At 46.2% G+C, this 22,744-nt stretch overlaps 2 protein-coding genes across 2 annotated transcripts in view; both read right to left on the minus strand.

Moving 5' to 3' along the window:
• Positions 1-2,920, minus strand: part of GDPD1 (glycerophosphodiester phosphodiesterase domain containing 1) — a 51,104-nt gene extending 48,184 nt beyond the window's left edge. The window contains exon 1 of the mRNA XM_034404307.2: positions 2,682-2,920. Coding sequence (XP_034260198.1) covers positions 2,682-2,817 — 136 coding nt within the window. The 5' untranslated portion in view covers positions 2,818-2,920. The remainder of the gene's footprint in view (positions 1-2,681) is intronic.
• A 6,614-nt stretch (positions 2,921-9,534) lies between these two features.
• Positions 9,535-17,743, minus strand: SMG8 (SMG8 nonsense mediated mRNA decay factor). Its single transcript, XM_034404293.3, has 4 exons — positions 15,579-17,743; positions 13,771-13,916; positions 11,610-12,485; positions 9,535-10,086 (listed from the first exon to the last, which is right to left on the minus strand). Exons 1-4 carry the CDS (start codon positions 17,497-17,499, stop codon positions 9,889-9,891), a joined length of 3,141 nt encoding a protein of 1,046 aa, XP_034260184.2. The 5' UTR covers positions 17,500-17,743; the 3' UTR covers positions 9,535-9,888.
• Between the last annotated feature and the right edge of the window lie 5,001 nt (positions 17,744-22,744).

The raw sequence follows: 22,744 nt of genomic DNA on the forward strand, positions 1-22,744 counted from the left end.
TTCATTCAGAATTTTGCAAAATTTTTCCCCAAACTCATATTTGGTTCTTCCGTGATTATCTTTCACTGGAACATAGCACGATCCACTTTCAACAAGCGAGGTGGTATCGATTCAGATGTACATGCATTTAATTTGTATTTAAACCTACAGCCTCACTTGGCTGCATGGATTCATCAACAATAGAGGATCAGACTACCTACATTCAGATACAATAATAGATCTTTCCTTTCTGGCTTAGTTTCCCAAACACACAGCATCTTTTCCTTCCTTCCTTCTCCTTCCTCCCGTCTTCCCTTCCCTTCCCTTTCTTTCCTTCCTACCTCCCTCCGTTTTCCTTCCTCTCTCTCTCCCTTCCTTCTCCTACTCTCTTCTCTCCTTCCTTCCGTCTCTCTTTCTCGCTGTTTTCCTTCCTTTTTCCATCCCTTCCCTTTCTCTTTCCTCCCTCCCTGTTTTTCTTCTCTCCCTTCCTCTCCTGCTCTTCTCTCCTTCCTTCCATCCTTCCCTCCGTTTTCCTTCCTCCTGTCTTTCCTTTCCCTCGCTCCTTTCTTTTTCCTCCCTCCCTCCATGTTCCTCCCTCTTTCTCTTCTCCACTCTTCTCTCCTTCCGTCAGTCCCACCCTCTCTGCTTTCCTTTCCTTCCCCCTCTCCCCTCGCTCTCTTCTCTCCTTCCTTCCTTCCATCCCTCCCTTCCAGTCTTTCCTTTCCTTCTTACCTCCCTCGTTTTCCTTCCTCTCTCTCCCTCCCTCCCTCCCTCCTTCTCCTGCTCTTTCTCCCTCCCTGTCTATTTAATTCTTTCCCCCATGTAAGTCCCCTCCCATCGCAACTCCAAATCTTCCATATTCCAAGGTCATTAAAACCAAAAACGGGCCTGTAGACCTTGATTGCCATTGCCCCTCGAGTAATGAAAGCTTTCACCCAGCACTTGTAGTAAGCCTAGAGAAGGCAATTATCAATGTGATTTGTAGCCCTATTGTATATGCATCCTCCTCCTCTGCTAATAATAAAAGCAATCCTGAATAGTTGTGGCACAATCAACACCCAGTTTTATCCCAAAGCACGTATCTCACTGTGCAAACTACGGATCACTTATCTAAAGATTCAAAATACTGTTCAATATACTTATTTCAAAGTCAATAAATTGTTCCCTCCACAATGCCCATATAGAGGTACATGCAGTGGTATCCATACTACTAATAAAACAGATAATTAGAAATCAGATTTTTTTGGTGGGGGGAAGAGAGGCATGGGATCTCATATTAGTTATCATATTCTTTACAGGCACCCCACCAGATAGAAATGATCTCTTCTTGTGCAAATTCTACCCTTCCTCAAAAAATATAGAAGCCACAGAGTCAATGAGGGACTGGGGACAATGAGACCTGCGGCATATAAATGTGATGAATAAACATAGATCTCTGGACTTAATTTTTTTTTTTTTTTGCCCCAACAGCAATGTCTCTCTTATTGACCATCTCCGCAAATATCAAAGCCCTCCTGATTTATATTCTCCTAGCTTCGCTCCTTTGCACAAATAATGTCTTTTCACAGGCTTGAAACCTCACATCCTGCCTGTTGGATTCACGCCCCCATCAGGCACTGAATATCGAATTATTGTGGTCTGCTGCCAAAGCCAGCCTTTCCAAACAAAATCCCATCCAAACGCTGTTTTAAAAAAGATCTATTTATCTTTTCCAGCAAGCCGGGTTGGCTTAAGAAGAAATTTTTAAATTCTTTTAATCAGTCTGTGATTTCTTAACTTTCGGGCCAAAATTTATATATATTTTCAAATGTTTTTTAATATTTGTATTCTATGTTTTTTTATCTTGGCTGTACACCGCCCTGAGTCCTCAGGGAGAAGGGCGGTATATAAATTGGAAATTAAATTAAATTAATCTGTCAAATTTATATGCTGCCCTTCTCATTGTCCCAAGAAAGGATCTGGTGGGGAGGGGGGAATCTGTAGAGAAAATGATAAATATGACATCCCATGTATCCCTCCCTTCCACCCCCCACCCCCAAAAAAGCTGATTTTTAATTATCTGGTTTATAGTAGCACGCTTCCAGCCACTATTGAGAAACTATCCAAATTCTGCCCTTTAAAAATAATCCAAATATTATCGAAACTACTATTTGACAAACTATCCAACTGCGATTTTTTTTTTAAAAAAAAAGGATAAAAATCCTATTTAAAAACTGATCGAGAAATGCAAAGAAGAGTAAAGAGATAAAATGCGTTCCAAAAACATTTAGTTCTTTAATGGAAACAAGCATTTAAAAATTATTAATATTAATGCAACAGCCAGAGAGGGTTCTTGGGAGGGACTCGATAAGTGGATTTAAGAAAAGGAAAAAAAAAAAAGGAAAAAAAAGCCAAATCTAAAAATCTGGCTGGTTGTGCGATGAACCACAATATTTTATTTTTTTTAAAAAAAAATATTTATATATTTATTTGGAGAATAAATGGCCGCCCACCCACTTTGCAGGAACTCTTAGGGAGGCTTAAATCATCCAATCGGATTTTTTTTTTTAAAGGGAATTTGGAAATTCAAGATGCCCAAATTATATGCAGAGGAGAAGTGGAGGACGAGGGGGGGGGGAGAAAAAAAAGACGCCCCAAAAATGAAGGAGGAAGGATGCCCGGTCACCCCCAAAAAGGACGCTTCGCGCAGGCGTTGCTCTCACCTCCGCGGTGGGAGATGTGCCGGCACCGGAACCGGTGGCGTTTGCGCCGGTGGAGCAAACCGGGGAATTTCAACAGCAGAGCCGAGGTGAGGAGATAGCCGGCCAGCGTAGAGAGGAGGTAGAAAACGGTCGACATGGCCGCGCCGAGAGCGAGTGACCCACCGTCCGACCGCGGCGGCTCTCCCAGCCTTTCTGAGCCGGCAACCCGAAGGAGACTCGACACCACGCGGCGCCCCGCCCACTCCGTCCGCCGCCGCCACCAATGGCGGCGGGGCAGGAGGGAGCGCGAGCGCACCCGCGAAGCCGATTGGCCGACGAGAGGAACGCTGCGGGGGGGGGGGATGGCAGCGGCCTGCAGTCTGAAAGAAAGAAGACAGAGAGAAAAGAGAGGTGGGCGCGTCACGTATCGGATGACGTCAGAGCGCTCGGCCAAGCGGAGAGCGGAAGTAACGGTTGCTGAGCGGCGGACGCGATGGGGGACTGCCCTTCCCTCCCGCCATTAAAAAAAAAAATGCTCGTTGCTATTGTTGTTGTTGCTATTCATTCCCAGTGGGAAATGGTGGAAAACTGGCCCAAGGGATCCAGTGCATGAACTCAGAAATAATACTATGTTATTATCTGCAGTAGAAAGGTTCCGTTTCCAAGCGGGAAATGGTGCCTTGAGAAGGTTGGATGCATCTAATGCTCTTTCCAAGTCCTTTAGTAAAATAATAATAATAATAATAATAATAATAATAATAATAATAATAACAACAACAACAACAACAACAACAACAACAACAACAACAACAGCAGCAGCAGCAGCAGCAGCAGAGAAAGAAGTGGAGAAGATAACAGAATACAAAAACCTGCAGATCGAAATAGAATGACAAATGTAGTTCCAATAATCACAGCCACCTTGGATGCGGTCCCTAAACTGAAGCACCACTTGTACACAGTTGGCATTGACAAAAATCACCGTTAGTCAATTGCAAAAGGCAGCAATTGCCTGGAACACCTTCTATCCTGTAGGAAGTTGGCACCCACCCCTTTCCTAGAACAATGAAATATTTTAGGAAATATTAAAAAGGCAGAATATTATGTTTCCCTGGATGAGAAATGGAGAAGCATGTTTTAAAGACGAAGCAGCTCCCATCTTCCTGCCCCCACCCTTTGTCAAGGGGCCAGAGGCAGAAACTCAATCTTTGTCAATGGACCATCATCTGCAACACAATAGGACCCATCTAGCAACAGAAACTCACCACATGGCACCTGGGAAGATTACATCAGCCAGCAAGGCTAGCTAAGACCCCCCCACCCCCTGGGAGTCTGACAACCAATCAGGATACTCTTTCTGGGCCTCGGGAAGTTCAAAGCCAGAGAGGTTATAAAACCCGGGGACTCGCTGTGTCTCGGCCCTTTTCTGTTCAGGAACTCAAACCATGTGATCTGTCCACCATTAAACCATATTAAACCATAACCATAAGGATATCAAATATCTTACAATCCATATATTAACTGCTGCAAGAATAACTTACGCAAGAAATTGGAAACAAGAAAAAATACGAAGTGAAACAGAAGTAATAGGGAAAATTTTAGAATGCGCTGAAATGGATAGGTTAACCAAAGAATTACAAGAAAAAGAAGAATCAGACTATTATAAAATATGGAATAATTGGTATAATTCCGGATTCCGGATCTGCGCACCTTCCGCCGCGAGTTGAAGACGCTTTTGTTTCATCAAGCTGGCCTCGCCTAAATCTCCTCCTTTCTAAAGTGTAAATTCTAAATTTTAATGGATTTTAAAATATGGGTATTTTAAATTGGGTATTAATTCAGCCAAATTTATTTAATTCATTTTATTCGATTTTAAATTTTGTATATCTATGTGTTTTATTTCATGGCTGTGCACCGCCCTGAGTCCTTCGGGAGTAGGGCGGTATAGAAATTCAATAAATAATAATAATAAATAATAATTGGTTAAAAAATAGAAATATACAAAAAATATAGGGGATATATTACCGATTGATACATATATATGTAATAAAAAATATTATTAGATTAAAGAGAGGTGAAGGAATATATTATAAGTAGAATTGTAGAACGTCACTCTGAAAAAATGCTTAAGAAGAAATTACACTCTTTTTGTGTATATGTTGTATAAATGTTTGTTGTGTATATGTTATGTATGTCTTTTTTAATATTTATATTCAATAAAAACTATTTAAAAAAAAAAAAACCATCTTTCCAAGCAATCTCCATGTTTCCAGTGTCTTTTTCCCCACTTGGAGCTGAACCCAGAAGGATATTTCTTCTAACAATCCTGCAAGGATAACTTTTAACACCATCAAAGAACATCATCTGGCTATCCCAAATCCTTGGGAAGTCCTCGAGAGGTGGATAAAAATGCCAAATCCGGTCTACATATCAGGCTGACCATAATGTAGAATATGATTGTTTACTTTATGATTTGATGTGGATTAGCTTCCCTTCAGAACTTGTGGGTGCTCCAACACTGGAGGTTTGTAAGAAGAGTTTGGAGAGCCATTTGTCTGAAATGGTATAGGACAGTGATGGCTAACCTTTTTGCCGTCACGTGCCAAAAGCGGGGGGAGCGCGGGGAGGTCACCCACGTGCGTGCCCACACCCATAGTTCAAATGCGCCTGCCTCCGCGCCTCCCACCCACTGCTTTTAGCATGTGATGGCACAGTGGGCCCGGTAGGCCCGTTTTTCACCCTCCCCAGGCTCCAGAGGCTTTCTAGAAGCCTGGGGAGGGCGAAAACAGCCTTCCCCACCCCCCCGGAGGCCCTCCAGAGGCTGGAAACAGCCCATTTTCCAACTTCCGGTGGGACCGGAAGGCCCAAAAATCAGCTGGCCAGCGCACGCATGCGTGCTGCAGCTGAGCTATGGCAATGCTTGCGTGCCCACTGATATGGCTCTGTGTGCCACCTGTGGCACCCGTTCCATAGGTTCGCCATCACGGGTATAGGATCTCTTGCTTGAGCAAGAGGTTGAACTTGAAGAACTCCAAGGCAGTGGTGAAATCCAATTTTTTTTACTACTGGTTCTCTGGGCGTGGCTTGGTGGGCGTGGTGTTGCTTGGTGGGCATGGCTTGGGCGTAGCAGGGGAAGGATCCTGCAAAATCTCCGTTCCCACCCCACTCCAGGCGAAGGATACTGCAAAATCCCCATTCCCTCCCCACTCCTGGGGGAAGGATATTGCAAAATCTCCATTCCCGCCCCACTTTGGGGCCAGCCTGAGGTGGTATTTGCCGGTTCTCCGAACTACTCAAAATTTCCGCTACCGGTTCTCCAGAACCTGTCAGAACCTGCTGGATTTCACCCCTGCTCCAAGGTCCTTTTCCAACTCTGTTATTCTGTATTTTCATTGGTACTCCTTGCAGAATCATGCTTTGCGAGAAGGATGGCATATAAATACAGATAAATAAAAACTATGAGGTAAAAATAGCACACTTAATACTCAAGCTGCAACCGAAGGTACTTTACAGATTTTCAGACAACTTTACCCTACCAAGGTCAACATGTCTGGTCTGGCAGGAAAAGTTCATCCGTACAATCTATATTATTAATCTCTTGGTTAAGGGTTAGGGCTTAGTCGTCTTCACAATCATGTTTCAGAGGGTTAGAGTTAGAGTTAATCTCAAGTTACAACCATATTGGAACCTGCCCATCATAGACGTAATTTGTGACGGGTCTTAAAAGTGTCTGTGACTAACCTGATTTTACAATCTAACCTGTTCTGTTCTGTGGACGGAATATCTGAAATGGCCACTGTATAAATATTATGCGATAGTTTGAAATACATCATATACCTTATATGCGGTGGCTCAGTGGCTAAGACGCTGAGCTTGTCGATCGAAAGGTCGGCAGTTTAGCGGTTCGAATCCCGAGTGCTGCGTAACGGGGTGAGCTCCTGTGACTTGTCCCAGCTTCTGCCAACCTAGCAGTTCGAAAGCAGGTAAAAAATGCAAGTAGAAAAATAGGGACCGCCTTTGGTGGGAGGGTAACAGCGTTCTGTGCGCCTTTGGGTGTTGAGTCATGCCAGCCACATGACCACGGAAACGTCTTTGGACAGCACTGGCTCTTCAGCTTTGAAACGGAGATGAGCACCACCCCGTAGAGTCAGGAACGACTAGCACATATGTGCCCTAGAATCCTAAATGACTCTGGTGAATGAGCACACATATTTGGAGATTTTTTTTCCCAACACTGATTAGTTGTGCTTGGCAGTACAGGTAGTCCTCGACTTACAACAGCTTATTTAATGACCATTCAAAGTTACAACAGCACTGAACCAAGTTGCTTATGACCGTTTTTCAGAGTTAAAACCTTTGCAGCATCCCCATCATCATGTGATCAAAATTCAGATGCTTGGCAACCGGTTTATATCTATGATGGTTGCTGTGTTCCTGAGGTAACTTCATCACCTTTTGTGACCTTTTGACAAGCAAAATCAATGGGGAAATCAGATTCAGTTAACAACTGTGTTACTAGCTTAACTGCAGTGATTCACTTAACAACTGTGGCAAGAAAGGTCATAAAACGGGGCAACACTCACTTTACAAATGTTTTCACTTAGCAATATAAATTTTGGACTCAGTAGAGTTCGTAAGTTGAGGACTATCTGTACATCAATCTGCCCCAGGACTAAGAACTCCTTCTAAATCTTTTATATAATCCTTATGGAAAATTGTGGAATGCCAAATTTATTTATTTTATTTTATTTTAATTTAATTTGTATACCGCCCTTCTCCCAAAAGGGACTCAGGGCGATGAACAGCCAAAATTAAAATACATACAATACAAAAGTTAGGATAATTAAAAGAGATTAAATCAATCAGCCTCCCAATTTAAAACCCCAACTCTATAAAATTTAAAAATCCCATTAAAAACCACTTAGGCTAGGCCAGCTTGCTGGAATAAATAAATCTTCAGGGCTTTACGGAAAGTCCGGAGGTCCGGGATCAGTCGTATTCCAGGAGGTAGCTCATTCCACAGGGCGGGTGCCCCCACAGAGAAGGCTCTCCCCCTGGGGGCCGCCAGCCGACATTGCTTGACCGACGGCACCCTGAGGAGGCCCTCTCTGTGAGAGCGTATTGGCCGGTGGGAGGTTATCGGTAGCAGCAGGCGGTCTCGTAGGTACCCTGGCCCTAAGCCATTGAGCGCTTTAAAGGTGAGAACCAACACCTTAAAGCGCACCCGGAAGACCACCGGGAGCCAGTGCAGCTCGCGCAGGAGAGGTGTTACATGGGAGCGCCACGTCGCCCCCATAATCACCCGCTCGGCCGCATTCTGGACCAGTTGGAGCCTCCGGGTGCTCCTCAAGGGGAGCCCCAAATGGCACTTCTATTCAAGAAGGCTATGAAATGCCTCTGTTTTTCTTTGGATATTAATCTTTTTGTGTTCTATATTGATTCTTTAGTGTCTGGTCACTTACGGTTCCTTATAAACTTAAAGAAGAAAAGGAGGATATTATGAGACAGAGTTGCCCTGAATTATCAGTCTCTGAGGTGCTTTTTTGTTTTTCAAGAGGCAACTGGACTTTGTTTTCCTTTGAAGACGTTTCGCTTCTCATCCAAGAAGCTTCTTCAGCTCTGACAGGATGGTGGGGAATGGAAGGATTTATATTCTTTGCAGAAGAGAGTTGTTGAGGCCACTTGGTGGTTTGTCTGGGTCCCTCAGGGTCACCTGAGTAGTGCAAATGGGTGTGGAGCCTTCTTGGAACAGCTGAAAGGACTGTGTTGTAGACTGGAGATAGATGGGGTCGTATCTCTCGGCCTCTGTCGAGAGAGGGCATTCAACTGTCCAAGTAACTGCCCCCCCTCCCCCCGGTTCATGGCACCTGGTACTGACTGACTGCGAAGAGCCAGCCTGAGGGGGCAGCTGCCATTACTTGAAAATTTGCACAACTGAGGTGACCCCGAGGACACAGATAAATCTCCAAGTGGCTTCAATGACTCTCTGAAAGGATGCAAATGACCAGCTGTCTGCAAGAAATATAAATCCTTCCATTCCCCACCATCCAGTCAGAGCTGAAGAACGTTCTTGGATGATAAGCAAATCATCTTTAAAAAAAACAAAACAAACCCAAGAAAGTCCAGTTGCCTTGTTGTGGCCCTTCAGCGGCCTGTGCGGATTGTAGCTGATTCTGACAGCGAGGAGGCTGGTGTGGTGCTGCGTCAGCAGCCTGTGCAGCTGGCACTCGAATCAGACAATGAGGAGGCTGGAGATGATGTGGTGCCAGAGGCGGGGATTCAGTCAGGGCCTCCAGAAGCTCCTTTAAGTGAAGAGGACGAAGAGGAGGAGCCTCTTCTCGATGCAAGGGCGCACAGAGCAGCCAAAAGGCAGGAATGGCTCCTCAGGAGGAGGTCTCGAGAGTAAGGCTTGGGGCTAATTGGCCACTCCCTTAGCCTATTTAAGGAGGAACGCCGACTGAAGCAATTTGTAGGGAACAACTTTAGTTAACTCTCCTTCGCGTCTGGATTCTCTGCAAATTGCTTCTGGGCTTTCTGCCAACCTTAGTAAGATTGTGATTACTTTATCTTTGGTTTCCTGTACGCTGTTAAGAAAGTTAAATTAACAGCCTTTGTTTTGAAAAAGACTGAGTTATTTTAGTAAATTAAGTTTTGTACAAACTTTGTGTGTGCTGCGTTCTTTGGGATCCGTAGCTGGGGCAGAACATGCCTCTTGAAAAAAGTACCTTTGGGACAACCATGACCTGGATGACTGAGAATCGCCACAGACATTGAATATCAAGTGTTTTTCAGCTGTGGCAACTTGAGGACCTGTGGACTTCAACTCCCAGAATTCCCTAGCCATCGAGTTTCGTTTGGCAATAATGGGGAGCAGTTGTGATGAACAATGGAGAAACAAATGCTTTATTATAATTTCTTTTCTTCCTTCATTACGATCAACAGAGCTTGGCAAGCCACAACTTCACTGCGCTGTACTGCTGACATACCCACGATTATAATATCCCGACTTGGCACTTAACACATCATATCAATACTGAAACATTTTTTCCCCCTGTACGGCGGCTCTGCCCAATTAAACCAGTGATTGCTGCAAGCACACCAGCTATATGCAATCAAAATCCATCATTTCAGTTCCGGCTGGGTGAAGAGGCAAGAAATTATATAATTTTTCAAAAAATAATAATAATAATAGTAAACCCAAGAATTGCAGAACCAGTTCAGATCACAAAGTCTATTGTATAACGGCCTTTAGGATCCCTCGAAGAACCTTGTAATTCATCAATTGCTGGTTCTCCTTCGGTGGGAAGCATGCACCGCGTTCCGTCACGTAGGCGTAAGGAAAGCGAAGGACCCACAGCCCATCAGGGGGCAGAGTTATCTCTTGCTTCTCTGGGTAAAATATAGGGCAAGGAGGAGGCCCTGGCTGTACCTGGATGAGAGGAGAAAGAAGCAACTTTAATTTTCGGTTTTGCATTTACATTAAATTAATTTAGTACCTAGAATCCTGCATCCAGTTTTGGTCAGCACACTATAAAAAAAGATGTTGAGACTCTAGAAAAAGTGCAGAGAAGAGCAACCAAGATGATGAGGGGACTGGAGGCTAAAACATACGATGAACGGTTGCAGGAACTGGGCCTGGCTAGTCTAGTGAAGAGAAGGACCAGGGGAGACAGGATAGCAGTCTTCCAATATTTGAGGGGCTGCCAAAGAGAGGAGAGGATCAAGCTATTATCCAAAGCACCTGAAGGCCAGAAAGGAATAATGGATGGAAACTGATCAAGGAGAGATTCAACCTGGAAATGAGGAGGAACTTTCTGACAGTGAGAATAATTAACCCATGGAACAGAAGTTGCCTTTGGAAGTTGTGGGAGCTTCATCACTGGAAGCTTTCAAGAACAGACCAGACTGCCAACTGTCAGAAATGGTGTAGGGCCTCCTACTTGGGCAGGGGGCTGGACTAGATGACCTACAAGGTTCCTTTGAACTCTGTTAATCTGTACCTAGTTACATTTATGGCAGTGTTTTGGGCCAATCACCAGGAGACTGTGAGTTCTAGTCCTTAGGCATGAAAGCCAACTGGATAACTTTGGGCCAATCACCAGGAGACTGTGAGTTCTAGTCCTTAGGCATGAAAGCCAACTGGATAACTTTGGGCCAATCATCAGGAGACTGTGAGTTCTAGTCCTGCCTTAGGCATGAAAGCCAATTGGGTGATTTTGGGCCAATCATCAGGAGACTGTGAGTTCTAGTCCAGCCTTAGGCATGAAAGCTGACTGGGTGTCTTTGGGCCAATCATCAGGAGACTGTGAGTTCTAGTCCAGCCTTAAGCATGAAAGCTGACTGGGTGCCTTTGGGCCAATCACCAGGAGACTGTGAGTTCTAGTCTTTAGGCATGAAAGCCAACTGGATAACTTTGGGCCAATCACCAGGAGACTGTGAGTTCTAGTCCTTAGGCATGAAAGCCAATTAGGTGACTTTAGGCCAGACAGTCTCTCTTAGCCCAACCCACCTCACAGAATTGTTACAGGTAAAAGAACCGCGGTGGCGCAGTGGTTAGAGTGCAGTACTGCAGGCTACTGCTGCTGACTGCCGGCTGTCTCCAATTTAGCAGTTCAAATCTCCCCAGGCTCAAGGTTGATTCAGCCTTCCATCCTTCCGAGGTGGGTAAAATGAGGACCCAAATTGTTGCGGGCAAGAGGCTGACTCTGTAAACCGCTTAGAGAGGGCTGTAAAAGCACTGTAAAGCGTTATATAAGTCTACTTGCTATTGATATTGCTATGGGTAAAATAGGAGGAGGAAGATGTGTCGGATACATTGGCCGCCTTCGGTTAGTTGCAGAAATAATAAAGATGGGATACAAATAAGTAAATTAAATTTAAAATGATAGAAAGATGAAGAATTCATTTAGAGCCTACTCAACGCTCAATGGTTCTACATGCCCCTCCTCTTACCTGGGGGGTGAGTATTATTTGCAGGGGAGCATCAGGGACCACCACAAAGAGCCTGATCAGCTGAGCATAGTGCGGCTTAAGCCCCCTCCCTGGGTTGGACGATAGGATGTAAAGAGGCATGTCGGAATTGAGAGCTTTGACTGCCGATTCCTTAGGTCCTCCGCCCATCACTTTCATGATCTTCTCTGGTCCCGAACACATGAACCTTCGGCCTCGGGCATCTTCGTATTCGTAACCCACAAAAGCCCGAGCCACGTCGTCCCGCCGCCTTCCTCGGCCCATCACCACCGCACTCCGTTTTCCCGGAATGGCCTTGTTAGGAGCCGGCCAAGAATTGGTATCCAAGTCGCCCTCTTCATCCATCCGCGTCCGGATGACAATGTCCCAGGGCATTAAGTAGTTGGTGCCTAGAATGAAACCTTGTTGATCCAAGCCGGCATGGAAATTATAGGCTTTGGCAGGGCCGAGCTTCACCAGAGACCAGCTGGAGAAGGTGGGGAGAAGACCTTTGGGGCAATTGGAGTGAAGCATCCCCGGTAGATATTCCACCGTGGAAGGCTGGCGATCCACCAAGCTTGCTCTCTTTTCCCCTTTCGCTTCGGACGCTGCCCCATGAGCTTCTGTGTTGTTGCCTCCACCCTGTGGATCCGCAGGGTAGGTCCCTAAACTATCTGTGGATTGATCCAGACTGAGAGCTAAGCTGAGACTGGTGCTGTCCCCCTGAGTTTGGGGCTCCTTTTCCTTCAGCTTCTCAGATTCCCCTTCGGGAGGGCTGGGGGAGGTCTCATTCTTGGCCGGGGCTGGATCTGGCGTACTGGGCTGAAACACGGGGAAGTTGATATGCTCCAATTTCCCGCAACATTTCTCTTCCAGCAGCTGTTAACGGGAAGGAAAAGAGAGTGGTAGCATGAAGGATGAGGTTCAAAGGACCCCTCCCCCACCCTGGCAGCCTTCGAACACATTAGGGCTGCTCTTGCAACCCACCTGGAAGGGGCCACCCCAACGGCAATTAATGCAATTTGCTCCCAGCGGCACCCCATGTGACTTCTCCAGCAAACAGATTTAAGGAGACAATAATGGTACATGTAGTCCTCGGCTTATGACCACAATTGGGTCCAAAATTTATGATGCTTAGCAAGGCGGTGGCTAAATGAGTCACATCAATCACCAGGAGACGGTGAGTTCTAGTCTCAGTTTAGGCATGAAAGCCGACTGGGTGAGTTTGGCCCAATCACCAGGAGACGGTGAGTTCTAGTCTCAGTTTAGGCATGAAAGTCTACTGGGTGAGTTTCGCCCAATCACCAGGAGACGGCACATAAGCCAGCTTGGTGACTCTGGGCCAATCATCAAATGGTGAGTTCTAATCCTATTCTAGGCACGAAAGTACCTAAGATAATTGGTGCAAAGGCTGGGTGATTTTGCGCCAATTATCAGGAGATGGTGAGTTCTAGTCCTCCCAGCTGCGTGATTTTGGGCCAGCTCCTCTCTCTCAGCCCAACACATTTCACAGGGTTGTTGTTTTGGGAAAAATTAAAGTGTGTTGGATACGTTCAATGCCTTGATTTATTTGTAAAAATAATAAAGGCGGGATACGAATAAATAAATTAAAAAATAAATAAAAAAGAGAAGGGTATTGGTGGGATGCTTGACAGGTTAAATCCAACTGAGCCTTGGTGGCGCAGCGGACTAAAGTGCTGTTAAGTAGTACTTAGCTGCCAGCTGCCTGCAATTACTGCGAGTTCAAATCTCACCAGGCTCAAAGTTGACTCAGCTTTCCATCCTTCCGAGGTAGGTAAAATGAGGACCCGGATTGTGGGGGCAATAAACTGACTTTGTATAAAAAAAAGAACACCGCTTAGGGGGGGGGCGAAAGCTCTACTAAGCAGGTATATACAAAAGTATGAAGGCAATTGCTTAAAAGCATTGTAAGCTGCCCTGAGTCTCCGGAGAAGACTCCGGCATATAAATCGAACCAATAAACAAACAAACAAACAAACAAACAAACTGTGATAACAGTAAATATGGCTTAAGTTGTGTGAATATGACCTTGAGCTTCGGGTGCCTATGAAACATGAGTCTTCTTACATATACTTAACATTTCAAAACTGAAGTCCATTGGCCAGTTACGGATCTCTTATTTTTTGGGAGAGAAAGGGATTACCTGATAGAAATCGTAATTTGCAGCTTTGATGTCAAAGGGATCCTCCCGGGGTGCTTGTTTTCTCCCGCAGTTGCAGGCACCGGTTGATCGGGCTCGGCTGTTATGATATAAGACAGGGGGATTCCGATCCGGTTCTGTTTTTTCCCCTACATAGAAAGTGGCAGAAAGAATAAACATCCATCAATTTCATTCCTTTGCAACAGTTTGGCTGGAGGCTTTTGTTTCTTGGGGCGAACAATGAAATGTTAGCATTTTTGTGTGATGATGTACCTTTTCCGGACAAAATACTGTCAAATTTCCATTTTTCAACAGCCACAAAGCTACAACAGTGTGATTTTTCAGCTTCTAATGAAATTGGTGGTTTACCACAGCCCAGTCCATAAAACAAAAGAGAATTTCCTGGATACGATCAGCCCTTTTTACATTTTGCAGAATTTCTCTCACTACATGACTATGAATCAGATGGCGGATCACAGTATATTCCTGAATATTAGATTACTGGAGCAAGTTTGGTCTACTGGTTTGGGCACTAGGCTGGAAACCAGGAAACTGTGAGTTCTAGTCCCGTTTTAGGCATGAAAGTTGGCTGGATGACTTTGGGCCAATCACCAGGAGACTGTGAGTTCTAGTCCTGCCTTAGGCACAAAAGTCGGCTGGGTGACTTTGGGCCAATCACCAGGAGACTGAGAGTTCTAGTCCCGCCTTAGGCATGAAAGCTGGCTGGGTGACTTTGGGCCAATCACCAGGAGACTGTGAGTTCTAGTCCTGCCTTAGACACAAAAGATGGCTGGGTGACTTTGGGCCTGTCACACTCTCGCTCAGCCCGACCACCTCAAAGGATTGTTGTGGGAAAAGCAGGACGAGGAAGGAGTATTAGGTTTGTTCACTGCCTTGAGTTATTTATAAAAATAATACAGGTAGTCCTCGACTTACGACCACAATTGAGCCACATTTTTTGTTGCTAAGTGAAACATTTGTTAAGTGAATTTTGCTCCATTTTACGATCTTTCTTGCCACAGTTGTTAAGTGAATCCCTGCCGTTGATAAGTCAGTAACACGGTTGTTAAGTGAATCGGGCTTTCCCATTGGCTTTGCTTGTCGGAAGGTCGCAAAAAGAGGATCATGTGATTCCGGGACACAGCAATGGTCATAACTATGAGCCAATTGCCAAGCATCTGAATTTTGATCACATGACCATGGGGATGCTACAAAAGTTGTAACTGTGAAAAATGGCCATAAATCACTTTTTTCAGTGCCCTTGTAACTTTGGTCTCTAAATAATAATAATAATAATAATAATTTTATTTCTATACCGCCCTTCTCCCGAAGGATTCAGGGCGGTGTACAGCCTAATTAAAAACAGAATAAACATCAATTTAAAATAATTTAAAAATATTAAATAAATTTAAATAAATTTGGCTTGAGCTGTGTATGAGCTGTTGTAACACGAGGACTACCTGTAAAGGCGGGATAAAAATATCTAAATAAATAGAAAAGTTATTTATGCTTTTTTACATAATAATAATTAAAACGTTACGTTAATGGGGAATAAAATTTGGGAATAATAGATTCCCCTTTCCTGTCAACTATCTGTCACATCAATATTGTATTGCAGTCTGAAAAATAAAGAGGACTAGAAACCTTAAGGGAAATGCAAAGCTCTGTGTTTCCAATTGGACCAACCAACTCCCCCAACTCAGAAGAAAATACATGCATAGATACAGAACTCTCAGAGGGGACCGCAATGCGTTTCTCTGAAGTTTCCAAGCTCCTTTCATGTTTTTCTACTTCAAAGGTTCTGAACTCACCTGATTTGGGCAGCAAATGGAATTTATGCATGCAATGCTGGTCCGTCAGACTCCGCTCTTCGCACAGCTGGTGCCCGTTGCTCCAGAATTTGTAGCAGTCCTCGTGCAACTGCAGGGCGTACTTGTGAAAAGCTGGACCTCGGGCGTGTTGGCTGTAGACCCTCAAAGCCTGAGCCAGCTGGCTCTTGTGGATCGTCATGGTGTAGTTATGGGGCAGGTTGGACTGATAGGCGCTGTGAGCCATCGGGAGGGCCTTCTGGCAACGGTTCTCGGAGAACTTGGTGTCGATGTCCAAATAGCCCTCCAGAACTTTGATGCTGCCCATGATTTTGGAGGTCAGCTCTCCACCCGGAGACGATTCGTTCTCCTTGCCTTCAATCGCCACCTCGTAAAGCTTCAGGGCCGTGGCGACCCACTTCTGGTAGGTGGGCAGCTCGAAGTGGGACGGCTGGGGGTTCCTCCCCACGCTGTCGTCAAAGCCCTTTTTACAAAGGACCAACTCCACGTGCTGGAATAAGAATTCCTTTAAGGTGCAATCCACCAACTGGCCCGAGCTCGAACTGCTGCTCCCGCAGGCACCACCGCTGCTTTCGGCGTGGAACGACAACTGCTGTCTGCCGTGCCGCATCATTTGGTACCGCCGCGGCCCCGCCAATCCCGGGCCCAGCGAAGTGTCGGTCTCCCTTGCCGTGCAGTTGTTTTTCAGCTGCTCCAGCAAGACGGCAATGGGATCTTCGCCTTCCTGGGCCCCGCCGGCCACGATGTAAACAAACGCTTGGTTAGCCGGCACGGTGAAGAGGCAGTTGATGCTCTGATTGGTTAACACCCGGCTCTTGCGGAAGATGCGGTAGATCTGGTCTTCCAAGGCGTGCTGGAGCCGGCGTTTGGGCGAGTGCTTCTTGGGGGGCGGCTTCTCCAGCTGGCCCCCCAGTTCTTGTCCCCGGCCCGGCGGAGGCTCCACTTTCAGAGCTCGGTTGAGCTGGAAGAGGAAGAGCAGGCGAGGCGGGCACGGCCGGCAGAAGAGCTTCCAGTCTTTGCCAACGGGGCAGTCCTTGATGGCGGCTTTGAGGCTAGGCAGGACCTTCTGCCTCAAGCCATCGAGCGCCCGAAAAACCCGGTCGTAAGTGATGTCGAAAGAGGAGGTGGGATGCACCATCAGCAGGATGTGACAGACAGAGAAAAGGTAGAGCAGGTTGAGGCAGTGCATCTTCTCCTGGTGCTTCCAGAACTCGTGGGCTTCGGCGTGGGGCAGCGAGGAGCCCGCCTGGCCCGCCGACACAGCCCGGACGGAGCCCCCCATGGCTTCCAAGTCCTTGCAAGCTTGCAAGAGCTGGTGGCTGTCGCTGATGGCGGTCAGGACCAAGTAAAGCACCTTGCTCTCCTGGCTGTAGAAAGCCTGCAAGTGGTTGTAATCTCCCTGACATGGGCTGGCCGAGGAGGAGGAGGAGGAGGAAGAGGAGGAGGAGGAAGAAGAAGAAGAGGAAGAGGAGGAGGAGGAGGAAGGCCGAGGAGGGGACTCAACCACGGGATCCGGGCTTGCAACCCCGGCTGAAGACCCCCGGATCCCCCCGCCGCCCTCCCGCTGGAAGAGAGGGAAGACCTGCCGATCGCAGACCGTGTTGACCAGCGCTGCCTTCTCCGAGCCCAGCTGCAGCGCCGTCTTGCCGAAGATGCCTACCACGCATACTTCCTCCTCTTCCCCCGGGGCAGCAACCCCGGGACAGGCGCCGCCGCCGCCGCCGGCAGCAGCAGCAGCAACCGGGGCTGCCGACGGTGGTGCAGCAGCAACGGCAGCGGCCGAAGAAGAAGCAGCGGCAGCAGGAGCGGCAGCCGAAGGAAGAGCAGTAGTAGCAGGAGCCCCGGCTAAAAGCAGCTCGTGCAAGCTCACCGGGCCCTGCACGGTCACAGCGCCGCCCACCATCCTCCGGCCCTGCGCGCGGCGCTGGAAGCCGCCGCCGCTTGCTCGCCCGGCGATCCGGCAGCAGCTTACAGCCGCGAGGAGCTGACGCCCTGGGAAAGGCGTCAGGGCGCAGGCGCGGGGGAGAGAGAGAGAGAATATCCGCCGCGGCGGCAGCGCCAGCCAATCCGAGCTTGGTTTTCGGAGGGAATTGGATACTTCGCGTTCTAGGACGGTAGATGGATGAAAATGTAGAGGGGTGAAGTCAGATTGTAGGAGAGACTTCCGGGACGCCTTGAGAAATAGCTTTCGTAGGTCTTCAACCTTGGCAGCTTTAAGACGTGTGGACTTCAACTCCCAGAATTCTCCAGCCAGCATAGCTGGCTGGAGAATTCTGGGAGTTGAAGTCCACACGTCTTAAAGCTGCCAAGGTTGAAGACCTCTCGTTTAGCCAGATATAGGTCCTCAATTTACAACCACAATTGAATCAGAATAGAGCTGGAAGGGACCTTGGAGGTCCTCTAGTCCACCCCCTGTTCAAGCAGGAGATCCTATACCAATTCAGACAAATGGCTGTACAGTCTCTTCTTAAAAGCCGCCGGTGTTGGGTGCACCCACTTCTGGTGGCAAGGCGTTCCACTGGTGAACTGTACTGTTAGGAATTTTTTATTTTTTTTTTTAATTTGATTTATATGCTGCCCTTCTCCAGAGACTCAGGGCGGCTTACAATGCGTTAAGCAATAGCCTTCATACTTTTGTATATTTTTATACAAAGTCATCTTATTGCCCCCACAAACTGGGTCCTCAATTTACCTACCTTAGAAAGGATGGAAGGCTGAGTCAACCTTGAGCCTGGGGAGATTCGATCTTACTTTAATTGCAAACAGTTGGTGTTAAATTACAGTGCTCTGTCTGTTGAGCTATCCAGGCTCCTTCGTTTCTCCTTAATTCCACGTTGCTTCTCTCCTTGATTAGTAGCCATCCGTTGTGAGCCCAAAGTTTCTATTGCTCAGTGAGAGCATTTGTTAAGTGAGCTTTGCCCTGTTTTTCTTCTCATGGTTACTAAGTGAATCACTGCAGTTGGTAAGTGAGTAACCCAGTTGTTAAGTGAATGGCTTCCCCATTGACATTGCTTATCAGGTCACAAAAGGGGATCACGTAACCTGGGGACACAGCAGCGGTCATCGATAGGAACCACTTGCCAAGCGTCTGAAATTTTGATCCGTGATCGTGGGGATGCGGCAAAGGTCATAACTCTGAAAAAATGGTCATAAGCAGGGTGGATTTGATTTAAATCGAGTTGATTTAAATCACAATTTAAATCATGATTTAAATCACTAGCAAAAAGGCTTGATTTAAATCAGCTCGATTTAAATCGTAATTTTTAAAGAGCAACTGTCATCTCTCCTACTCCTTTGACCCGCTGTTGACTCACTGATAGTCCCAGTGTTGCAGAATATACAGCTTCCTGCTACATAACTAAGCTCCATTTCATGCTGAATGAACTAAATTATTTATGTATCTTAAATAGAAAACTATCTTACGATAGATTTTTACCCCAAAAGTTTTTTATTAAAATAAATTCGATAAAAATCAAAAAAATCCGATTTAAATCAAAAAAATCTGATTTTATTGATTTTTTTAAAAAAATCATTGATTTTTATCCACCCTGGTCACAAGTCAGTTTTTTCAGTGCCGTCGTAACTTAGAATGGTCATGAATAAATGGAATGATAAACAGATAAGGATGATAGAGGTGATGGATGGATGGATAGATATGGATAGATGAATGGATGGATGGATGGATAGACAGATGATAAGAGATAGATAGATAGATAGATAGATAGATAGATAGATAGATAGATAGATAGATATAGACAGAGATGATAGATTAGATAGATTGATAGATAGATAGACAGACAAATGGAAGATATAAAGATGGATGGATGGATAGATGAAGACAGACAGATAGACATAGATCATCCTCTATAGAGACAATGAGGGAACTGTTGGATGAGCTGAAGGACCAGGTTGAGGACAGATCTTCCTGGAGATCTATCTAAATCAGGGATGTCCACCCTTGGCAGCTTTAAGACCCGTGGACTTCAACTCCCAGAATTCCCTAGCCAGCCATGTTGCAATTCTGAGAAGTTAGAAGTTGACCAAGTTGGACACCTGTGGTCTAAGCATCCATTTATATCTACCATCATCTCATCCATCCCTCCTCTCTCTCTCCAGCCTGATCAAGGAACCACCAAAAACACTCCCGCCAACACTGACAGGGCAAGCCACTTATAAACAGAAAGCAAATCCCATTCCTCGCACCGGTGACGTTACCTAGTTGGGTCATGAAACATCTGCAAGAAAACCAAGCTCAGAGAACACCAGGCATCCTACAAATTATCTTGCATCATGCAGAATCGCTGTTCTCCAACAACCATGGCAATTTACAGATGTAAGGGCCCATTTCCCAGAATCTCCCATCTCCCATTGCTGAAGATCCTCGAAGTTGAGGTTTGTGCATTTTTTTTTATATTTGATTTATATGCCGCCCTTCTCCGGAGACTCAGGGCGGCTTACAATGCATTAAGCAATAGCCTTCATACTTTTGTATATTTTTACAAAGTCAGCTTATTGCCCCCACAAACTGGGTCCTCAATTTACCTACCTTAGAAAGGATGGAAGGCTGAATCAACCTTGAGCCTGGCAAGATTCGAACTGACTAATTGCAGACAGCTGGAGTTAAATTATAATGCATTAGTCTGCTGAGCTATCCAGGCTCCTTCCTGGTGAGGTGAGGAACATGGGACTTCAAGCTAGGCAGGGGCGGGTTTCGAAACCCGTTGCTACCGGTTCGCTCATGGGCGTGCGCAGAGCCTCCCACCGCTGCTACCAGTTTGCCCGAACCGGTAGCAACCCACCACTGAAGCTGGGTGAAAAAACCATCCTTCTCTATCCTGTGGACGGTAATTCCCAGCATACCTCTCCATCCTCCTCAAAACTTGATTTCTGGGAGTTGAAATCCACAGATCTTAAAAGTTGCCAAGGTTGGACACGCCCGGTGTAGAAGACTTGTTATGAAAACAACCCTTATCTTCTACTATTCTCTTGGAGACAATGAAGTGACCACAAGATGTCAGGTTTCGATATCATCTCAAATAAATTGCACTCCCAAACAATTAATCTTTGCTGAAATATTCCATTTATTGAGTACGACAGATCTGGCCCCGACTTCGTTGTAGCCGATACTAACCCTCTGACCCCCCCAATCCCTTCCCTTTCCGTTCCCCAATTCTCATCTTCTCATTGGCCATCTTCCAAGTCAGTCTCCCCAGCTTCTAACCTCAACCCACAGGAATGTCCCCCCCCTCCCATCCCATCTCCTAGGGAATATTATCTACAGAGAAAATAAGTAGGTGAAAAGTCAAGCCTCGTCTCCTCCTTTTTATGGCAGCATCAGAATGCTGACAGTGGTCAGGAGACCCAATTATAAGCCACTCTTGTTTGTTCTAAAGATCTAAAGATTTTATTCTTTTCTGCTATCAACTTTGCTTACAGTTATTTGGCCTTCCGGACCCAAAATTGAACAGAGGCGTGAAATATATCTTACAACATAAAAGCGCGGTCGGTCTATCACAACACTTTCAACGTGAGCCCTACAAAACACCTTTTCTGTGTAACAATCCATTGTGTAATCACGCTAGGTGCAACTTGACCTATTACAGGTTAAATTCAAGCTCAGATTAACCTCTCCTTACCCTTCACAAACTTCTCTCCAAGACTGGGTGTGCAAACGTTCAACATTCACTGAGACCCGTCAGAGAAGATGGTAATTTAAGAAAATATTAGAATGCGCAGAAATGGACAGACTGGGTGTCAGCAACCTGCGGCTCAGGAGCTACATGCAGCTCTTTGGGCCCTCTGCTGCGGCTCCCTGTCGGGTGATCCCACCAATAGCTGGCATTGCCCCTGCCCTCCCAGTCACTCCTCGCCTGGCCTGAGAAGATAAGGGCGAGGGCAGGGAATGGAGAAGTGGCCAGGGCAGAGACAGAGAGATACAGAGGGGGAGAGAGAGAGACCGAGAGATACAGAGAGGGGGAGAGAGAGAGAGAGACCGAGAGATACAGAGAGGGGGAGAGAGAGAGACCGAGAGATACAGAGAGGGGGAGAGAGAGAGAGACCGAGAGATACAGAGAGGGGGAGAGAGAGAGAGACCGAGAGATACAGAGAGGGAGAGAGAGAGAGACCGAGAGATACAGAGACGGGGAGAGAGAGAGACCGAGAGATACAGAGAGGGGGAGAGAGAGAGAGACCGAGAGATAGAGAGGGGGAGAGAGAGAGACCGAGAGATACAGAGAGGGGGAGAGAGAGAGAGACCGAGAGATGCAGAGAGGGGGAGAGAGAGAGAGACCGAGAGATAGAGAGGGGGAGAGAGAGAGACCGAGAAATTCAGAGTGGGAGAGAGAGAGAGACCGGGAGATACAGAGAGGGGGAGAGAGAGAGACCGAGAGATACAGAGAGGGGGAGAGAGAGAGACCGAGAGATACAGAGAGGGGGAGAGAGAGAGACCGAGAGATACAGAGAGGGGGAGAGAGAGAGAGAGACCGAGAGATACAGAGAGGGGGAGAGAGAGAGACATAGACAGATGCACAGAGATGGGGGGGAGGGGGGAGCGGAAGGAAGGAGAGAGAAATGACGAAAAGGTTTTGTGGTTCCTGGTGTTTTTTAACAACCGGTTCTCTGCCCTAATGACCGGCTGGGTAGGTGTGGCTGGGGGGGGTGTCATGCAACTGGTAGAAGTGAGTGACATCGAGTTGGCCACGCCCACCCAGGTTTTGTGGCTCCCGGTGTTTTCTTTTCTGTGGGAAACGGGTCCAAATGGCTCTTTGAGTATTTTAAGGTTGCAGACCTCTGGGATAAACTAACGCTCACTATTAAGGATAAAGAACAAACCGAATATTTTCTGATATGGGATGTATTTTATCAATGGCTAGACAGAAGTTAGAAAAGAGGAGACATCAAGAGGAAATGTTAATGTGGAGAGTTGTTAAAGATGATGTAAAGTAATATTGTTATTATATTATTATTATATTAATATTATTGTGATGAATACTATAACAAATATGTGGATTATGACTATTTAAAAATAACTGTACCCAGATCACACGCTATTCGATGGAAATTGAATGTTATATAAATAAAATAAATAGAACATGTAAAAAAAAACCCCAATAATAGAAGAACAATCCTGAATTCAAGGTACTCCTAAA

The sequence above is a fragment of the Pantherophis guttatus genome, chromosome 1 (assembly GCF_059756535.1).
Source record: "Pantherophis guttatus breed Tessera chromosome 1, ASM5975653v1, whole genome shotgun sequence".
NCBI classification, from domain to species: Eukaryota; Metazoa; Chordata; class Lepidosauria; order Squamata; family Colubridae; genus Pantherophis; species Pantherophis guttatus.